Source organism: Tachypleus tridentatus, chromosome 7 (assembly GCF_004210375.1).
Source record: "Tachypleus tridentatus isolate NWPU-2018 chromosome 7, ASM421037v1, whole genome shotgun sequence".
Taxonomy (NCBI): Eukaryota; Metazoa; Arthropoda; class Merostomata; order Xiphosura; family Limulidae; genus Tachypleus; species Tachypleus tridentatus.
In genome coordinates this window covers 58235114-58256126 of record NC_134831.1, presented here as the reverse complement: position 1 = coordinate 58256126, position 21013 = coordinate 58235114, and the positions used below count along the sequence as shown (strand labels likewise).

General features: G+C 31.3%; 1 protein-coding gene across 2 annotated transcripts in view; it reads right to left on the bottom strand.

Moving 5' to 3' along the window:
• Positions 1-21013, bottom strand: part of LOC143255742 (nuclear receptor-binding protein-like) — a 54922-nt gene that overhangs the window by 5164 nt on the left and 28745 nt on the right. The window contains exons 3-12 of one of the 2 annotated variants that reach the window (XM_076511898.1): positions 20413-20604; positions 11178-11218; positions 7849-7943; positions 6499-6597; positions 4723-4778; positions 4019-4120; positions 3772-3904; positions 3438-3597; positions 2471-2657; positions 571-690 (exon numbers count right to left, since the gene is read on the bottom strand). In XM_076511898.1, the coding sequence (XP_076368013.1) occupies positions 571-690; positions 2471-2657; positions 3438-3597; positions 3772-3904; positions 4019-4120; positions 4723-4778; positions 6499-6597; positions 7849-7943; positions 11178-11218; positions 20413-20604 (1185 nt within the window). The remainder of the gene's footprint in view (positions 1-570; positions 691-2470; positions 2658-3437; positions 3598-3771; positions 3905-4018; positions 4121-4722; positions 4779-6498; positions 6598-7848; positions 7944-11177; positions 11219-20412; positions 20605-21013) is intronic. The other variant, XM_076511899.1, reaches the window with a different exon arrangement.

Here is a 21013-nt window from a genome sequence, read left to right as displayed (position 1 = left end):
AAAAGGTTTGCTCACTAGAATTTTACTGCTCACAGTTCTAAAATTTCCTTTTAATTTTAGCTACAATGTACAGAATTAAATTACTGTTCATTAGAAGTTACTGATTATGAAACATCAGTATCATTCCTGTCAAATGTGGTGAAGATTTTATGAAAAAAAACTGTTTGAATAGCATTATGAACTCAACACATAATATAAATCAACTTGCAACCAATATTGTTTAATACTATTGTATAATTCAAAATATTTAAATGGGAATGTAATAATGCAGATTAAAATAGCTTTTAATTTTTTTCTCCTTTATAAAAAGTAACTAACAATATTTCCAACTGTTTTTTGTGAAGTACTATTCATTACTTGTACATTAATATTTCCAACTCTGTCACAGTTTGAATTATTAATTTAAGAAATAAGCATACCAAACTAAACCAAGCTTCTGTACCATAAATATGTAGTCATAAGCAAAAAACTCACTCTTTATGAAAAGCAAATGTTAAGATTTTGTTTTGCAAAGAAAATAAACACCCAGCCCTATATCCCATGCAAGTAAACAGTAATGTGGCTGCTTACTTTGTTGATAAAACCATACTGTACAAGTTCTTCAGCTAGAGCACCAGAGGTATCTTGGGTGGTAACTTCACAGGATAACTGACGATGAATTTTGTCATCCATTTGAAGCAACAGAGTCATCTAGTTTTAGTTAAATAACAAATCACACCATCAAACATGTCTGTAGTTATCACTGACTCTCAACATAATGTTACGTAATTCAGCTAGTGACAAAACTGCTCAATTAATAAGACAAAATCAATTAATTAGGAGCACTGACTACACTGATTAATGTCACAAACATAATATACTGATAATAAATCAGTTTTCAATTCTTCCAACTATCCAAGTAATCAAAACTTCATCTTTACAAATTCTCATTTTATTTCATTAATTCAAGTTGTTTTCTGCTTAACTCATTTCTTTCATATCTAAAGAAAATAACTGAAATTGGAGTTACCAGTTATTACTATTTTAGATTATTTTAACTATCTAAGTTATCAAAATATTAAAATTATTTCTGCGAGAACTGTAGAAAACAGTAGGAATGCAGATTGCTTGTAGAAACTCAATGTGAGGGTGTGGCGTAATAATAATGGCTATTGTTCATGTTTAACTAGTGTATCAAAATAACAGTTTAGCTTTAACTTAACATACTGCTTATATAGAAGTTGAAAACATAACCAGTGTTACTTAGTTAAATAAGCAAATTATTCAGAAAATAATATATTTGGGGAGCAAATAACGAATAACAACTTCCGAGAGTTTGTTCTGAAGCAGTCTTACACTAAGTTTTTCAGAAAGTTTTATAACAGTAACCATATTTAATACCATTAAAGTCATTAATCTATTCATATGAACAGGATTCCAATTATATCTAGCTCTAGCTAGAAAGAAAAGAGGTTTGGATGTTGTTAAGTGTCACCTAAACACTGGTTAGTATAGTAAGCTTAAAGTTGTTTGTTTACCAAGTTCTCAGTAAAAACGTGTGCATTACCAGTTTCTTCCTGCCTGTACTGGGAAGTGTCAACTATTTTAAAAGAGTTCTTTCTAAGCTTCTGTCTGTATCAACAACTTCTCACCAAAAATCTTATGGTTTTTAATACTATAAAATTGTTAACTATTTAATTAGACATTTCAAATTTCTGTAAAAGTTTTTTCTATATCACTATGATTTTAATATTTCTTACAGTACACATTAATACCTAATGAACCATTTTAACCTCTCAGAATGTACTTGAAAGGTTCAAGTCAAAAACATACACCTGGCATATAAGCATGACATTCAGATGAGAGGCATCCCACACTTGTGATAACATTGTCACATTTCTCAGATTTTCTTTATAAGTGGCAATCACAACAGAGCCCATTTCAAGTTTCCAGAAAGTGTAAGAAATGTGTTTAATTGTAAAATATTGAATCTACAAAACTTGCTAGACTACTTACCCTATACAACAAATGAAACAAAGCCAATTTCATAGGAAACTATGGAGTTTGTTTTTTTTTAATGCAAAAGTTAAGGATGGGATGCGATTAGAAATTCTGCATCATTCTGTGTGACTTAAGTTCTTTCTCAAATAAGTCTAAATGTTTTAACACTGATCATTGCTCTAACAACACAAGTTTTGCAAAACCAACTTTAAATGAAGACGTCAACTTGTCTTTTCTAATCAAATTATGTGAAATTAATTAAAAATGGAAGTCTTCCCTAGTTAAGAAGGGATCAGTTAATATACTGTGAAACCTTAATTCAATTTTTCAATTAATTATACATCAGTCCAAAACCAGTAACTCCAAGCATTATCTCAAATAATCCCTTGTTTCTTTTCATAATACTACCTGCACCAATCTAAACAATTATCCAGCAATTATAAAATGTAATTATCCCCATGTAAATATTAGACTTAATAGCTCAGCATACCAGAAGATTCTCTCCAGTTTCTTGGGGCTTGATATTACACATTAAAGTGACAATTCGTCTACTTTCTACATCTGCCAGCTCTGGTGAAGAAGATTTCACAGATTCTGATGCGACAGGAGAATGAGGTCGAGCCCTTGCCACTGGGAGGTGTGTCATAGCAAAAGCAGTAAGTGGATATATGCCACTTCTAGGTAAGAAAATAACAGAAGACTAGTTGTTACAAGGAAAAGCAGCATAATAAAGTAACAACCACAATTTCTTAAATTAGCAAGTTCAAAGGTTAAACAGATTTATGAATTATATTGTAAATATCATACATGCAAAAACAAACTACAAGTATGAGGATATCTGCAAGATTTTTCAAAACTTCAGGATACTTTATTTTTCTTTTCAAAGAATTGAGAAAAATATATAAATTCTAAGATAATTAGCAGAAAAGATAGACAGTTAAGTGATCTACAGACAAACAACTTCTTAGCACTAAATATATTATTCTAAAAATGAACAATTTTAAGTAGCACTTATGTCTGCTGTGGAAATTGGACAGCTGCCTCTTCTATATGGTTAACTTTTCACTAGATATTTAAATGGACACCAAACCAACTTTGATCAAATAAAATAAACATCACAAATAAGTAACAAAATTTCTGTGTGTTCATTTGGCCGTTAAATAGTGGTTGAGCTGTGAATAATGTTTCTCTGAATTAAGCTTTGTGATTATTTTGATATAAATCGTTCTATCTTTTTATTTCTCCAAATATGACAACGTTAATAGTTATTGCTCACACTTCAGCTTTAAAATGCTCAATTAATAGCCTTATACAAATGGCTTAGTTTTTGTGTTTTTTTTCTTTATATTACAAAGATCCGTCTCAAAACAACATCTGAACAGTTTCATATGTGGGAAGTATGAACACCTGGAAGTTAATTTTTTTGTTCAAATCAACTTAGATTCAAGATATTTTACCTAACATCCTCCAGAAACTTTTCTAGTTCTAGTTTTGGAGCATCACTCCGACAAAATACAACTCCTGGCCTGTTATCTTTATGTCTGATCTCGCCAATAACATCATCTTTACTACATCTCGACTTAAAAGCCTCATCTGTGAGCTGATCAGGCTGGAAAGCTATAATTCATAATATGCAAGAAATGTTTTTAAAAATTAAACTAGAAACATTTAATAAAATCAACGTAATTAAATAAATATTGATTTTAAAGTGAAAATATAGTCATTAAACTAAATTACATCCAATTTTGTTTTATTTTATTTTTTTTGTAAGTTAGATTAGCCAAGACTTACATGCATGGTTGACTATAGTGTGAGCTGTAAGAAGACGAAGAGAATGCACCTCAAATATTAGAGGATGAAAGAGCAGCTCTCTTGCTTTTGGTCGATCGTTTGGGTTTTTACTGAGACACTTTCGAATAAAGTCCTTCAAAGTGATAAACAAAAAAATCCATTACAATCATTTTTTTTTTTTTTAAATAAAATCAGACACATTCCATTTAATATTTGAAGAAATAAATATTGATACTTCCCAAAATACCTTTTGTAGTGGATCCTCAAGAGATTCTATGGTCTTATTTATAACTTCACTGCTAATCTGTGTTCCTGACTCTCCATTTCCTGGAATTTCTAAGGCTGCCATCTAAAAAAAAATAAAAAAAAATACATAACTGACAAATCTCACTTAAAACTTTGCAAACACTATATAAAGTAGCTACTGAAAATTATTTTCAATCATGTGACCAATATCACAATAAGAATGATAAGTAAAATTATATAATATTTCTATTGGACAAAGACATGCACATGTGTGCATAGATGTACAAGGGCATTTCAGTTCTACTTTCGTACCCTGCTACTGGTGAACCTTTCGACTCAAAACCAGGTTTGTTTACGAAGAATTCCCAAATAATTAGTTAAAAATAAAATTTACAACTCTTGCTTAAGAGAAACAAGCCTCAGGGGTGAAGAATATCTTAGCATGCAAAGTATTACATCTTTGCTGTCTCACAAATGATTAGCTCTTGTTCAATACAAGTTGAAGGGATCAACATCAATCCACATTGATTTAAACATCAATTTGATGTAATTTGGTTGTTCACATTACAGTGCAAGTTTATTAATTCAATACAAAAATTAATTTAAGAAACCAAGCATAAAATGATCATATTGCGTCTGTGACAAGAAGGTATAATGTTGAGTTTTATGTTGTAATTCTATTAGATCAGAAATATTTACACATACCTCTAGGGCACACATTCCAAAGGAATAAATGTCCACTGCTTGAGTTACTAACGAGACTGAAATTTAAAAAGAAAAATACTGTTAAGATCTAAAAACCAATTAATATTAGTAATATTGTTTACATAAACAGTGAATTAATTCAAAATTATGCAACACTAATGTACAAGTTGTAACATATAGGGCATAATACAGTTAACCTCTAACACACCACAGATTTTCAACCATTTAAACCTCCATATTTAAATATTAAAAATGTGTTACATACAAAGGATACATGTTAAAGAATAAATGCATGCCAACTGTATAAAACTGCATTTTTGTAGTGAGTTAAGACATGATTGTTAATCTATATTACTGACTAATCTAAAATAATAAGAGGGGACATTTCTCATAACCCGTATCTTGACATGTCCATGGTACAGGCTTTTCTACTTAATACGAGAGCATAAACACTTTCATTTCACAAATTGCTCTTGAAAGATGTCGAAATGGCAGTCTGTTAACAGTAACTCAAAATTACTAATACCACTATCTATAGTTTTAAGTATTTTATTCAGATATACATAGATAGAACTTCCAGTATTTGTTGTAAACCAACATCTTCTAAAATTTTAAGAGTCAGATTTTAAAATAATTTTACATTTTTTCAGTATTACTGTGATTACACAAGGAACATGGATTTATAGAAGTATCATACTTATAGGTACATTGCTAGTCAGTTAAATTTTATTGGTTCTTGTTATAACTTACACAGTATTAAAGAACTTCAATTATCGCATTAATGGTATCTTAAAAACTAGAATAAATATTACTAAGTATGTAGTTCTAATCTCACTTATAAACAGTTGTCACTCAATAAATGTGGAATACCAAAGTGCAAAAACAACCAACACCAGTTTCTGTGTAATAGGTAACATTTCATATTAGGATGACTCACTGCTTGTAGTACATTCATTCTAGCCAAATTTTCAGAGTTCTTCACATGATTTCCTGTTAAAATCTTCAAGTATGTGGCCAACATCAACACAGACAGGAGAAAGTGTGCTTATTATTCACGAAGGACAGCACAACTAATACAGTTCTCATTAAATATATTATAGCTAGGCTTAAAAGAGCATTATTAATATTACTTTACAAACTAGATCTTCAATAATAATAAAAAACAACAACAACAAAATTTTAAAATATGTAATTTTATAAAACACATGTAAACAGATACAAGGAAATAAGAAGTAAAAATAATTAAGTTTTAAGATACCACATACATATTGATACCTGTAAACTTTGGTCCCTGAATTAGTTTCAGCATTTGCTTAAACACTGGCTCAAAAAACATTTATAGTTCATGGAATATCATTACTTCAGTAAAAAATAAATATCCATAATATTTTCTTTATACAGATAAAATAATGTCCGACATTTTTAAAGACAAATTCAGTCTTAAAAACTTTTACTTTCTGCTAGATAATCCCCCCTCCAATATGAAAAAGAAAATAAACATAGGTAAAAATAAATCCAAAATATTAATGGCTGTTTCTATAAAAGAAGTTCATTTATAGCTACATTTTTTTTTTTTTTTAAATTTCCATAAAGAATCTTCAGCAAAGAAAATGTTAACAACTGATTAGAAGTTACAGTAACTTTAAATGAAGAGACTCTTCAGAAAGATAATAAATATTGACACTTAAGTTGTGGGATTAGTTTTATAGAATAGAAACAGACATTAATAAGCTGATATTTCAAGAAGAAAGAAGTTAGCAGAAAGTGGACACATACATGGTACTGACTTACTTCCAAACTCGGGAGCTATAAAGTGAACATTGGAAATGTCTTGTCTCCAGGTTTTCACATGTCTGTGAATAGCATCAGGAGCCACTGTTAAAAGAGCATTAGCCCAAGAGTGTAAGAAATGTGAAAAAAAAAAAAAGAGTACTCCATTATTGACTACTAAGGTTAAACAACTTGTCTAAACAATGTTGTTTCACACACTAAAGAACTGATGATAAACTCCATAAAATCTACACTAAGTCTAAACAAAATTTTTTGCAAACATTCTAGTAGCAAGATGATTCCTTTTAGTAGAGATATGTCAGGTTTAGTACTTCTGATGAGTAAAAAACAGGGAATCTACATAGAGGGACTTGGTAAAGCACATAACTCCACCATGTAGGCTGATCACAATTACCTCTCAAAAAGTATAAAAATGTATCCACATGTCCAGTGCTATTAATAGACACAAATCATGTTTGGCAGAACAATTAGGAATAACATCCTACATTTGTCCACCAAGTTTCAGCAAAATTCAATCATTGCTGACTGAGTTATAGAGCAAACAGTGCAAAAAATCTGTCTACATGTTAAAAAGGTAAGGACTTTGATTTTTGCGACCTTAAACCTCCACAAAATAGTCACTGTGTGACAGTCTAAAAGTGTGAAAAAAACTTTCATTCATACTGATCCAACACTTGGAGAAATCTTTCTGGCAAATCACACACAAGTTTAAAACATAATTTCCATCAACCTTCGGTGGCAGAGGTAACAATAGTAATTTTGTGCACAATAACTACTTGGTTTGTTTTATTAAAAAACTTGTCCAAAATCTGCCAATGTGTATTTCATAATGCTTAAATCTAGTATTAAAAAGCAAAAGAAAAAACCTTTATATACCTTTTAAAATAAAAATTCAATATTCAATCTTTAATTTATAACAGAAAGGGAGCATGCTTCTTACAAATTTACAAAAATATAATTAACATTTGCCCTTCCTCATGATGCTGCAGCTGCATGCATCTCAAAACTACATTAAAAATATATATTCTGTAAAACTCAAAACTCTGTAAAGTTCAAATAATTTTCAACATAACATATAACATTAAGTTACATCAAACATATGAAAGTCCTGAAAGCATAACAAAATGAAAAAAACTAGAAATAAATGATGAATTATTACCCAAGTTTTCTATACAACTCTATAATTCAACCACCATTCAACAAATTCAATTTGATGAAACTGACAGTAAAATAATCATGTTATTATAACATTTGAGGAAAGAATGTTAGGAATATAAACAAAGCCACATCATTACAGCAAGTAAGTGATAATTAAGAAAAACTGCTCTTTCTTACCAGACCCAATTTTGACAAGTCCATCATGTTGAATGAATATAGTGTCACATGTTAAGTTTCCATGGATTATTGGAGGTGAGCAGGAATGTAAATAGCTTGTAAGAAATAAAGAAAAAATAAATAACCTTACCATCCACAACAAAAGCTGTTCAACTATTAAATACAATTAGTAACAAATAAAGGATACTGTAAAAAATGTTTTATTTTTAAACCAGGAAGAGTAATTGTTATTAAACAATATTTTGAAATTATAAATTCATTTATTGATACAAGTTATCATGAGAGTATGAGGTAAGTATTCAAAAAAACACTTTGTTTTTGTGTGTAGGAAATTATAACTTTTCATGATTATAACTGCCCTCTCAATTTTTTTTTTGCTTACCACTAGCCTTGATACTTCTAACAGCCTCCACATGTTTAACATTGTTCAACTGCACTGTAAACATGTAAATAATCATGTGACAACCTTCCACCAATAAGAATAAGACATTCTTATTCTGTGAGGACACAGCTATTACTCCCTGAATTTAGTTTAATCTCAATTCACGTTTAAGAACCACCAACAAACCACCAGAGGTGGTGACAAAGGGTGAGAAGTGCGAGGGTAGATATCTATTACAAATGTATTTTTTTGTTGGAAAATTATACCTTCTGATACGATATCTTTACCCTTCTCACAAAACAGCTGGAATCCCACATTTATCTGGTGAAGGGACTAGATTCATTACCTAGATTAACTTCTCTCAGAATGCACAGAAAGAGAGATTAGGCAGTAGCAACATCTCTGTGAAGAAGAAACACCTGTGTGAAACTGTGCTAATCTAAAATCAGGTATAATCTTCCTTTTGTATGAAAAACAAAGTTGCTAAATGAGCTGCAAAGAGGATCATATGGTAAATAGCAGCATGTGTCTAAGAAACAGTGGACTGGGTAAGTCTAGATATAGCTAAGAAAACAACTCCACACTGAAACTCTTGGAACTGAGAATGATACATTAATTTCCCATCACATCATAAATGGGAAACCAATCTAAAACTGTTGGAACCAGAATAATACTTCCAGTCCTTGGAAACATGAGGTGTTCAACTCACTGGGAGATCAACTCCAGCCTCAAACTACCGAGACCAGAAAAGAAATAGCCAATCCTCATAAAGAGGTTGTCAATTAATCCAATCCAGAAGCACACCTAATGCAAGATGATAATGACATACTGGAATGCATCCTGAAGCCAGAAAAAGAAAGAAACAGTATTTTAAATTAAAATTGTACAGGGAACAAGTCACTAAATGTTCAAGGGGGAGTAAATCTTGGGTATGACCAAAGTATTTGGAAGGAGAGGAACAAAAGGGATATGGTGCAAAGAGAAAATGTGGTGGAACTTGGAAAAAGCAGAAGACAAAAGACAGGACTATCAAAAGCTTGCAATGGTCAATACAAAAACTTTGGTCATTACATCGTGGCCTCTTTCCTTCCCTCCCTCATATTCCAGACAATGTGGAAAAATATGCTATTTGCAGTGATACACAGATAACGAGGAAAAACAAACAGAACAGGATGTAAGAGACACTACCTGAATAGATAGACCATGCTTTTGACATAAGGCACCATTTACAACAGATGGGTTGGCAGCATAAAATATGGGGGACACAACACAGAAACACACAGGTAGAAGGAACAGGCAATGAAATGAAAGGGGAGGGACAGACAAGAAGAAAGAGAATAAGGAAGAACAGAAACAGGCTTAGTCTACATGAGACTCTAAGGCCTCAGGAAAATCCCTGAAAATGAAACAATGCCAAAAATGAGCCTTGCTTAAAGACTCATAAAAAGGTGTGGGAGATGCAAGCATACCCATGTCAAAACGGCATCAATACCTAACAAATCCACAAACACAGAAACCAAACAAGAAGGAATCGAGTCAAATATTTTGAAAAAGAGGACAGTTCATACAACACAGGGAATAAGAATAAAACAAAGCTGTGTTACAAAGTCCAGAAAATCAGTTGAAGATCAAGGTGCATCAATCACATCTCCATGAGACTGCACAGGAAAGGAAGGAGGTGAAAAAGCCTACATGAAATGACTATATTCCTTGGTATATTTGTGTTAAAACTTCTTTTCCCAATAACATAACATTTGTGATTATAAAAATGGTTGGTTGATCTGAAGTAGCAGTTGAAGAAGTTGTAACAATAAACTGAATTCATAACTGAATTTGAAGTGGATAAATAATCCAAGATGAAAGGTTTTTGTTGTTGTTGTTTTGTTTTCTTAACAGTTGATGTCAAAAATAAAAGGATTTCACAAAACAGATTTAACTCACACAGAACTTTGTTAAAAAAAAAACTACCAAAGTTTAAATTTAAGGACAAAAACTAAGTTCAAAACTATGAGCAAATTTAAAGCCAAATTAGTGAACTCAAACCTCAGCTAACAGCAAGTCAAAACACTTGATTGTCTAATCGAGAAGTGAGGTTAGACTAATTCAAAGTCTAATAGCTGTTCAAGGAGAATGTGTTGCAATACTATTTGTGGAAGGTCATCACATGATTACCTACAATCTGCAACACAGCCTAACTACATTACATACATGGGGTAGTTGCAAGTATCAAGGATAGTGGCAAGAAAAACATTTAACTGTATAGAGGAAGTAATAATTAAGAGAAGCTGTTATATCAGGAAGTATATTGGAAATATTTTATTAGGGTACCAGGAAGCACAATGACAAGTTAGACACTGTGACTGTTGTAGAGAAAGAGCGAGAACTCCATATTCTTGCGTTAGAATCCCTTCAATTTACTGCCAAGTTATTAGTGTATGGAAATTAAGAGAAATTTTAGATGGATAAACTACAACAACAGAAACAAATAATATGCTGCCATTCATTAATAGTTTGAAGAAGCTGGTTGAAAAAAAATATAAATAAATAAAAATACAAGCAACTGTAGCATCTGTACATTACATTTTTAAACAAGGAAAAAGGGTTCAATTTAAGATTTTTTGAAAAATAGTGTTCATTAATTTATTTAAATTTTAAAGCCCAAAATAATAAAAAACCTTTTATACAAAGGCATAATTTTTACTATTATTACAAAAATGTGGATTATGTAATATAAATTAATGAGTAGCTGAGCAAAAACATTGGTGCAGTAGTTTTTAAAACTTTTTTTGTGAATCGAAATCAAATTTGCCAAAAAAAAGTTACTGCACAAAGAATAAAAATATTATGTAATTGAACTGTAACACTAGTTGAAGCTTAAAGTTTGTATATATTCCTAAACGAGCAATAAAAACACAAAGTATCAACAAATACTTAATTATAATCTCACCTGAGGGCAGACAAGATCTGTGTACACCATCGTTTCCAAGCCTGAAAACAGATTATAAATACAGACAAATTACATAGTGATCATAGTTCCAAGCAAAAACTCTGCATGTTGATCCTTGAATTTTTGAGTTCTGATGTTAATAAAAATATTAATGCAAACTATTATCTTAATGATTGTATAAGGTGAATTTTCATTTAGATTTTTTTTTTGGTGTATGATGTTGCATATAATAGCTTGAGTGTTGAAGACATTGCATGTTTATAGATATGTTCTGGTTGCATTCTTCCAAGAGTACATATATGCTGTCCAAAATGGTAAAGTTTTCAAGAGGGTACCTAACTTTCTTCACAGCAAAAATTGCCATCTCAAAATAAAACTGAAATTTCAAAAATCTTAGGAAGGAGGGAAAAGATATGGATTTGAAGGGTTAGAAAACTGCTGCCTATGTATTATATACACTGCTGGTCAAAATCTTAAGGCCAATGAACAAAGACATAATATGCATTTTGCATTGTTAGACACAAGAACTTATTTGAGTAGAGCTTTGAAGGATGAAAATAAGAAAAGGGAAAATAAAAATAAACTTTTTAGCATTCAATAGGGAAAATGTGAACACTATGAAGTTAGCCTAAATACTAACTGGTCAAAAGTTTAAGATCATACTGAAATGAAATGTTAATCGGTGAACATGTAACAAAATTTAGTCATTTCTGTTCAAGCATTAGCATTGTCAACATCTCCTACTGACATCTCCTGTGTTACATTGGGTAAAAACATGGCAAAGGCTAAAAAGTTGACAGAGTTTGAACGTGGCAGAATTGTCGAGCTGCAAAAGCAAGGTCTCTCTCAACGTGCCATCGCTGGTGAGATTGGGTGTAATAAAACAGCTGTTGCAAATTTCTTAAAAAGACCCCGAGGATTACAGAACGAGAATTTCAAGTGGTCAGCCCAAGAAAATTTTGCCGGCATTGAGCAGGAGGATTCCACAGGTTGTCTAGCAAGACACCAGCCGATCGTCGAACTATAGTAAGGCCCCTACAGATGCAGAATGTAGCTCAAGAATAATAAGATGGTATCTATGAGAGAAATGCTTTAAAAACCGTAAATGTCTTCAATGGCTACACCTCCTTCCACATCACGAAACAGCTCTGTTAAACTTTGCCGAGTAGATGTAGAAAAGTGGAAGAAGGTTTTGTTCTCTGATGAGAAAAAGTTTAACCTGGATGGACCACATAGCTTCCAACGTTACTGGCACAATAAGGATATTCCACCAGACACATTTTCTACACAATACAGTGGAGAAGGTTCCATCATGATCTGGGGTGCTTTCTCCTTCCATGGAACAATGGAGCTTCAGGTTATACAGGAGCATTAAACAGCAGCTGGTTACATTGGCATGCTGGAGAGAGCATCCTAATTGACTGAAGGCCCTTGCTTGTGTTGAAATGATTGGATCTTTCAGCAGGACAAAGCTGCAATCCACAATACCTTCTTTTTAGTATGGTTTTAAACTTTTGACCAGCTAGTATTTAGGCTTATTTCATAGTGTTCACATTTTCCCCAATAAATGCTATAAAACATTTTTATTAGTTTTATTTTCCCTTTTCTTATTGTCATATTTCAAAGCTCTACTTAAATAAGTGGTTGAGTCTAACAATGCAAAATGCATATTTTTTCTTTATGTTCATTGGCCTTAAGATTTTGGCCAGCAGTGTATTGTATAATAATTATGTAAAAAAGTTTAATAGCTGTATGTATATGGACAATAACTGAAATATACATTTTCATGTTCCTTAAAATTGCATTTTAAAATGTTTCAAGATTAACGTGTTTTCAATAACCGGTTTATACTAGCAATGAATTCATGAAGGAAAAATCAAAGTTTAATAATGAAGATAGTTGACAAAAACATAACATTTTACTTATAAGTTTGAACATTTTGGAATAAAAGTTACAATTTTAGTGATAATCTTTGGAATAACCAGTGAAATTCGACCTAAACCTAAAATTATTCTAAAGTTTTGAGCATAACTTGGCCACAGTGCATAAATAAAACAATGCTTATATATTAGACTGTGGCCAAGTTATTTGAGAAAATTTAGAATAATTTAGATTTAAGGAGCTTTGTGAATCATTAAAGATCTCACGAGGACCTTTTTTTTTTTTTTTTTTTGTATGTAAGGTTCAAGCCCTGAAGATCCCATAGTGATGATAGAGAATTGTGATCTGTGGTTTCAGAATGTGTATAACTGGATGAGTGGCTGGTATTAAGTAGTTGAATATTGGTTCTGTTAGATACTCCCAAATGTTCACAGACTAGTTTGTAAGGGACATTTAATTTTGCCAAAATACGTGATGACTTACCATTCATACGTGCACACACGCACGTGTGTATGAGAGAAAGACATCAAGTCAAGTCTAAACCAATAGGAAATACTTAGAATTGGTACACTACTTTCTGGTGACAAACCCAAGAAATAAAAGATGATTGAATACAATTGTTGTCATGACAGATCTATTACATGTACACAATTGACTGTCTCCTTATAAATCATGAGAAAGATGAGAGTAAAACTTGGAGACCAAGACTTTACAATTCCGTGAGAAGTATACTTAAAAGAAACATGTAGAAGTCACAAGTAATATTTTCCATTGATGATTATTAGAAGAAAATCAAAACATGGTAGAATTAAGAATCATTCAGAACTGGGAAAATTACATATGATCTATATGGAGTGTACTTGATGAACTAAGAAAACATCACTGTGCATTATTATTCAGAACATAAAGAGTTCACAGAAGATTGAACCTGCATGAAAATATCATTATACAAACATTTGTTATTAATATAGGTGTGGAAACTAAAGCAAGTAGATACAAACTGATAGAACAGAAGATGAATGACTTATAAATAACTGTACATCATTGATAGAAAAGTCCAAAAACATTGTCTGTAAATGAAATACATTTATTAAAGTTATCTACAATATTAGCATGGATTTTATTACCTCTTAAAACAGTAGTATAATTTAAAGCAAAAAGAGCAGAGCATCTATAATGATAGAACTGTGAAAATAAGAAAAGTACCAGAGAAAGGAAATTTAGGAGAGGAATAGCCTATCTATCAAAGCTAAGTTAAATAAATATGGTCCCTCTATTAATTACATTGAGGATATTTTTCAAAAAGACAAGAGTGTACACAGATCTCTCTTTCCTTTTAGAAAATCCCACCAAAATACCCATAGAACAACAAACATGAAGAATACCAAGAAATGAATATAAAAGTTGATTACATAGTCAGAAAGAGCTAAAACTAGAGAGAAAAAGATTTAAAAAACAATAAAACAAACAAATGACTAGCCAATATCAGATACTCAAGGATATGGCACAAAATTTAAAGTAGCACACACCTGAGATATAAGTTGAATAAAAGTCAGTAAAAGTGTCAAAGGGTTAGTCAAAAAAAAAAAAAAAAAAAAAAAAAGTATGTTCTGCAGAACAGAAGGCAGAGAAATCTAAACAAAAGAATGGGTGTGTTCACCAAAGTAACCATCATGGGATACTTCTGTACACCCATTGTAAAATGTGGAAGAAAGGCCTCAATTAAAAGAACAAAAGTTTCAAAATTAGCATCAAGGATAACAGTAAATTCTCATTTCACAGAGAAAGACAGTATGACATAAACAACACAAATATCAACAAGAAATAAAAATACAGCTTTGGGTAGGATAGTAAAAAACTCTCATATTCGTGTACAAACAAGTCACATGGAAGATTGAGAACTATCATCAGGCAAGATGCAAGAATTACATCTACTTCATTCAGAATGTTAGTTCACTTGATACTGACACAAAGTTTACTCAGTAGGAAGAGACTGTTTCACAAATAAGTCCACCTGTTTTAAACTTAAGAGTACACTAACATTTACAAAAAACTACTGTCAAGTCCAGGACATTTGTCAATGAGTAAGGAAAAATAGCCTTGATCTCTACTTGATCTTTTTTAACTTTATTCATGATGAGAATGCAGGAACAATACCTTTATCAAGTTTATTACTGAACATTTCTCTACACAAATGAAAGCTAAAAATATCCCCTTGTGGCTTTCTCAACAATTTTAATGCGTTAAGATGTCATCTCTTTTTTTAAGGAAGTAAGTTGTGTATGTAGTCTGTTCAAAATTTAATTTAAGGCCAAAATAGAGCTTAGTTACAAAACTCAATAAGCTTGAATGGAATTATATTGGATCAATATTAGTAATTTAGAATTTTTTGGGTTATTCAAAATGCATATATAAAACCTAAAAAAAAGTTGTTTCACAACCTTCACATGTGAAATTTTAGACTTAGCAAGCTATAGAAAGTGGCAACTAGGTACAAAGGTCATAACTAGAAGAGAATTGTTTGCTTTACTTTATCATTTACTGTTCAACATCAAGAAAAATAAGTTTTAAGAAATTGTTTGTAAATAGTAATAATCTATATACATATTAATGTATAATAACTGAAATCTGACTATTTTACAAATACTAAAAACACAGCAAAGATAGGCTACTATGTAAAGACTAAAAGTCAGATTTATATTACTAGATACAGTAACATAAGTATGCATACAACACATCATTGTTACTTCTGTATTGTCAACCAGATATGACTGGAAGGTCAATACAGTAAAAATAAAATATATAAAAACATGTACAATCTTACGAGATTTAAGCTATTTTAGACTAAATAGTTACGTTTTTATGTTAGAATTTATAGTCATTCTAGAGTGAAATAAGCAAAATGTATTTATTTACTGGTATTTTATGGTGATTAAGAAGTGTGTCAAATTGACAGATCAATTATAGTTAAGAGTACAGAAAATAACAGACAAAATATAAAAAAAATTTACTGAAAACAAACACTCGAAATCTATTTGGGAGGTTTCGGAGATTACACAAATAATATGATATTTTGGGAACAAAGAACTGTTTCTAAATCGCAACATGAAAATTGCTTCCCACTTAGACTAGTAATAAAACAGACTCAGTATTTTCTCAAAAAAAATACTTAGTAACAATACTATTAAAAGATCTGAATATTTGGGTAAAAAATACCTGGAATCATTAGTAAAGGTCTACCAAATTTTGTGAAGATACACATGTGCTACATTAAAAGTTGTAGTATAAATACTTAACATGAGCAAATGTGTAAACAAACTTGTGTATTTTATAACAAGCTCATTGCAAAAGGGTTAATTAAGTTTTCATACCCTAAAGTATTAAAACAATTCAGAAAGAGGGCAACTGACATTAATCTACATTGAAGGACATGTGTGTCAGCTAAATTGTTACTCAAACTGGTCAAAGGAGGAGGAAAGACACACAGAAGAGGAATCCCACAGCAAAAAACAAACTATGTTTGTTGCCTGGAAAGATAACAGTGTATGGTAGATAACCATGAAATGCCTGAACATGACAAAGACTACCAGAATCTGAAGAATTGTACACAAGAAAAGAAAGATGGGTAAATGAAGAAAACATCTGATCACTCTGACGAGTTGAGTAGAGGAGGAAATAGTGGTCTAGGAGTGAAAGCAAGCAGTTCTTGAGATTAATAGTGGGAAAGACAGAAGAATATAAATCTTAACTAAAATATAATATGGGAACACAGACAAAAGGTTTAAACAAAAAGACATACAAGTGCCTTAAAAACTAAATAACAGGAAGTAGCTGAGGAAAATTGATTAGCAAGACTCAAGATTGTGAGAACTGGAGAAAGAAAAGGAAAATGGCTGGAGAAAAGACAGGTCTTAAACAAATCTGCACTGTATTCAGTAACTAGAAATGAGTAAGATATCTGTGAAAGCCAATTTAAAAAAAAGGCACCTAGAAAGAGTTTTGACAACTTGGAGAAAAGGAGCAACAAATGGATGGTCAATATCAAACTAAATTGAAAAGAATAAACAAAAAGATCCATCTTGCACTGATGTGAAAAGGGATCTCCAAGATAGAGGTCACAGGAATATCAAGAAGCAAAGGAGTGGAAATCATGGATGAACTTGTAAAAGACAGGCAATGAGAATATTGTGATAGGGAGTGCTGTGAATAATTAAGAGTGGGATAGGCACACCAATCCAGAGAGTATAATGACAGGGCCATCAAATGTGGTAATGATGACAAGTGAAAGATCAGTGTAGTGTTATGAAAGTATTTAATAGAGAACACGTCTACAGAAACTTCAGAAGATGTAAAAACCACTGTCAAAAGGAATGAGTTTGGTTAAGATAGTTAATCTTTCACTAAATTCAAATCTCCCACAGTATGGAAGACAAAAACTAGATGTTTTTTTGTCAAAAGCCTAAAAGTGGAGCTCATGAAAATGAAAACTGGAAGCAGTGAGAAAAAGAATTTCTATGTTGGTTGATGTATGAAAAAGAGATCAAAATAGATCAAAACAGGGAGTGCAGATAGCTGAAACAAACATTATGGGCACTGATGTGGAAAGACTTATGCAAAAACACCAAAAATGGTAAAAAGCATCAAGAAACACATTCAAAACAGTTCAGAGTTACTGTGAACATATGTAATATTAGGTAGGGTATTAAAAGATGGGTGTTTAGATTCATATGAAAATGTCTGAGTGTGCAAGATAGTGAAAGGTAAATTGATGAATCTAAAAAAAGAAACCACAGTGTATCAGGGGATCTAATTCCACTAAAATGGAAGTGAATAAATGAGGCTGTGTTCACCCAGCAACTGTGGCAATAAAGAATCCCAAATTAATCGAATTCTGAATAAGAGACAATACTTACTTCAGAGCCTGACCAGTCAAACCATGTGAACAGACTGTCAAAATAGAAGGAAGACTATAATAGATGTATTTTATGATACTATGAGGAAAATGCCAAATGTTCATTTTGTGATGAAAAGGCAGACTCAACAACAGCATTCTTCACATGAAAGCCCCAAGGACTTAGCATAAGACATGAGTTAAAACTATGCAAGCCAAAGAAAGCACACAAGAGAAGATCTGCGTGATCCATGGATTTCCTGCAAAGTGTCCACAAATAGACAAAATGTAATAGTCAAACTCCCACAGGACCAAACCTTAGGGACAGTTCCAGGAAAAACTGAATATAGATCTCTGGCTCACCTTTCTGGATGGAGGAAACCATGAAGGAGCCACAGGATGAGGAATTCCCCCACAAATGTCTGCATGAATGAAGAGTGTCATATAGAATTGTTTCAACATCAAACTGAGAAAGTATTTCCTGAAAATTAGGCATCCTGATGAAACAAATTAAGAAAGAAAAAAGAGCAAGTGCCCTGGGCACCAGTTGAAAAAGAAAATAAAGCAGCATAATAAAAACAATAACATTAGTGTGACCTTTGTAGTAGTAAAGCAGAGCCTTAGAGGAAAAGATAAGACCAGAAGCTAAGGAACATGAAGACAAACAGACTGAGGGTAAATTAAAGTCAAATTAGAATAAAATCCCCAAGCTCAAAGAAGAAATTCAAGTCTGACACAGGAGCACTCAAAATAGAATTGACACTTTTGAACTACCTTGAAACCATAAAACTACATGTATTATGATTCTGAATGTACCAAGCATATCTTTGTGAAATTTGGCAAGTTTTAGTAAACATTACAAAAGACAGTTGTTCACAAACAAATCATTACTACTGAAGTATTCAATTCAAACTTAGATGTCCTTCAATGAGTCGGTTTGATGGGCTATTTTCATTCTAGGAAGAAAAATACTATTTTCATCTTGTAGTTTCATATTTGCATAACCTCTAGAGCCACTTCAATGATTTTTTTTTTTTTTAAATAAGCAAACCTTTATACCTTTCTCTACTTAACACCATGTCTAATGGAATGAAAAGCTGACAAATAAAAATGAGTATACCTTTTTTCTTTGAATAAATCACTTGTTTCAAAAGTTTCAAACTCACTTATCTTTAGTTTGATGATTTTATTGTCTATAATTTGGATAATAGGATTCCATCAAAAGCAAAATAGTAGAAACCTAGCTATTTTCTTGAGATTTTATGTAAATGTCACTTAATCTTTGCACTTGTGCTATAATGGCTGGTAAGCCTCAGCAAATTTTACACATTTGTTTCTCCATAAAATATGCAGTTTATGAAAAGAATAGAAATATATATAAAATTACTAGAACAGCATTTCCCCAAACTATATTTTACGTTGCTTTCTAAGTAAACTATAAATAAGTTAAAATTCCACTATTGTTCAGATCAACACATATCAAGCATGTATTTTCAATTACTTTTCTGTAGCCCAATTAAAAAAAATAGTTGTATGCTTAACATAAATGAAAATCTGCTCTTACTGTTGATTGTAAGTATATTAATCAAAGATGTATATTTCAACAGGGTAGGGCTTCTCTGATTGCTTTAACAAATCTATTGATATTTGTTCAATGAATAAAGACAGCAGGTTCACATGTTATCAGTTTGCTTGTAATTACATATAGTTTGCATTTTTAATACGTTAGACACTGCTACATTCCTATTTTAGAAGTTACAAAATCCTAAAATAATAAGTTTGAAGCTCAAATGTCACAATACAGAAAAAGAAGATTGAGAATTTTTTTAAATACTTATTTTTGTAATTATGGAATGAATAATTATTTAAAATACAAACTATTCTTTGATGTCAAGTTTACGAACATACTGGTAATAAAGTTTAATTAAATTTTAAATGTAGCTCCATACCACATAATGGGTGCTTGATCCAGCCATAACAATAGAATAAAGAGCTATAACAAAATTAATGTAAAAATCATTGACAGGTTTTGTGCATGCACTAAAACTGTTTGACAGTGACACAGTGTTAGTTTGTTGTGTTAAGAAATAAGTAGCATTCTAAACATCTGCATTTTAAAATCATAACTATGTTCATGTTCAAAGTTTCATAAGAACCTCTTGTTTACTAAATCCCTCACATCTGTTGAAGACTTAGGTAATTTATTTAGGCCATCTATGCTTTTGTTGTTGTTGTTGTTTTTTTAAATGTACAAACTTTCAGTTGAAATACCCAAATACAAATACTCACATTAAAAGCCTGAAAAGATAAAATGTTATTTCAAACTTCATGTTTTCTACTTTAAAATGTTTCTGTAAAACTAAGAAATTAACAAAAAAGTTCTGATAAATCTAGTAGGAATGCAATCAATGAGGACTATTCCACATAATTATTTAAGTTTAATATTCTTAGTAAAATTCATACCTGTAAAGGAAATTTTTTCACATTTCTCTTAGTTTTCTTCAGAAACTGTTTTAACGAGCCACTTGACATATACTCCGTGATAAAGATTACTCGAGGCTTTTCCGAATCTTTATCAGTCCAATATTTGTGAAACTTTACAATGTTTGGATGTTCCAACTGGGTAAGATTATCAAAAACCTGACGAATTTTTTCCTAAATGAAATCATAAAAAATAGTTTTTAAAACTGTAACAGGAAGGGGAATATTTTTCACATATGAATTCAAAAACAAAAAAAAACATTGAAATTTTTAATTTTATCAAACAAAATAGAATTTGTCACAATTATTTATGAAAACACTTGGACATACAAAAATTTACAATGTGAAATAATAAACACAGGCCACTTAAAACAGTAGGATATGATAGCTCTGCTGTATCACCACATATATACACCAATCTTTAATATACTAACAACATAATTGCCGTTTCCTAAGTATCCCAATGACAAATAATCACACTTAAAAACTAAACTTGTAAGTGGCATAGCTGAGTTATGTTGATTTAATTAGCATTTATCAAAGTCGCATTAATTTGTAACTGATCATCAGATTGAGTCATCAA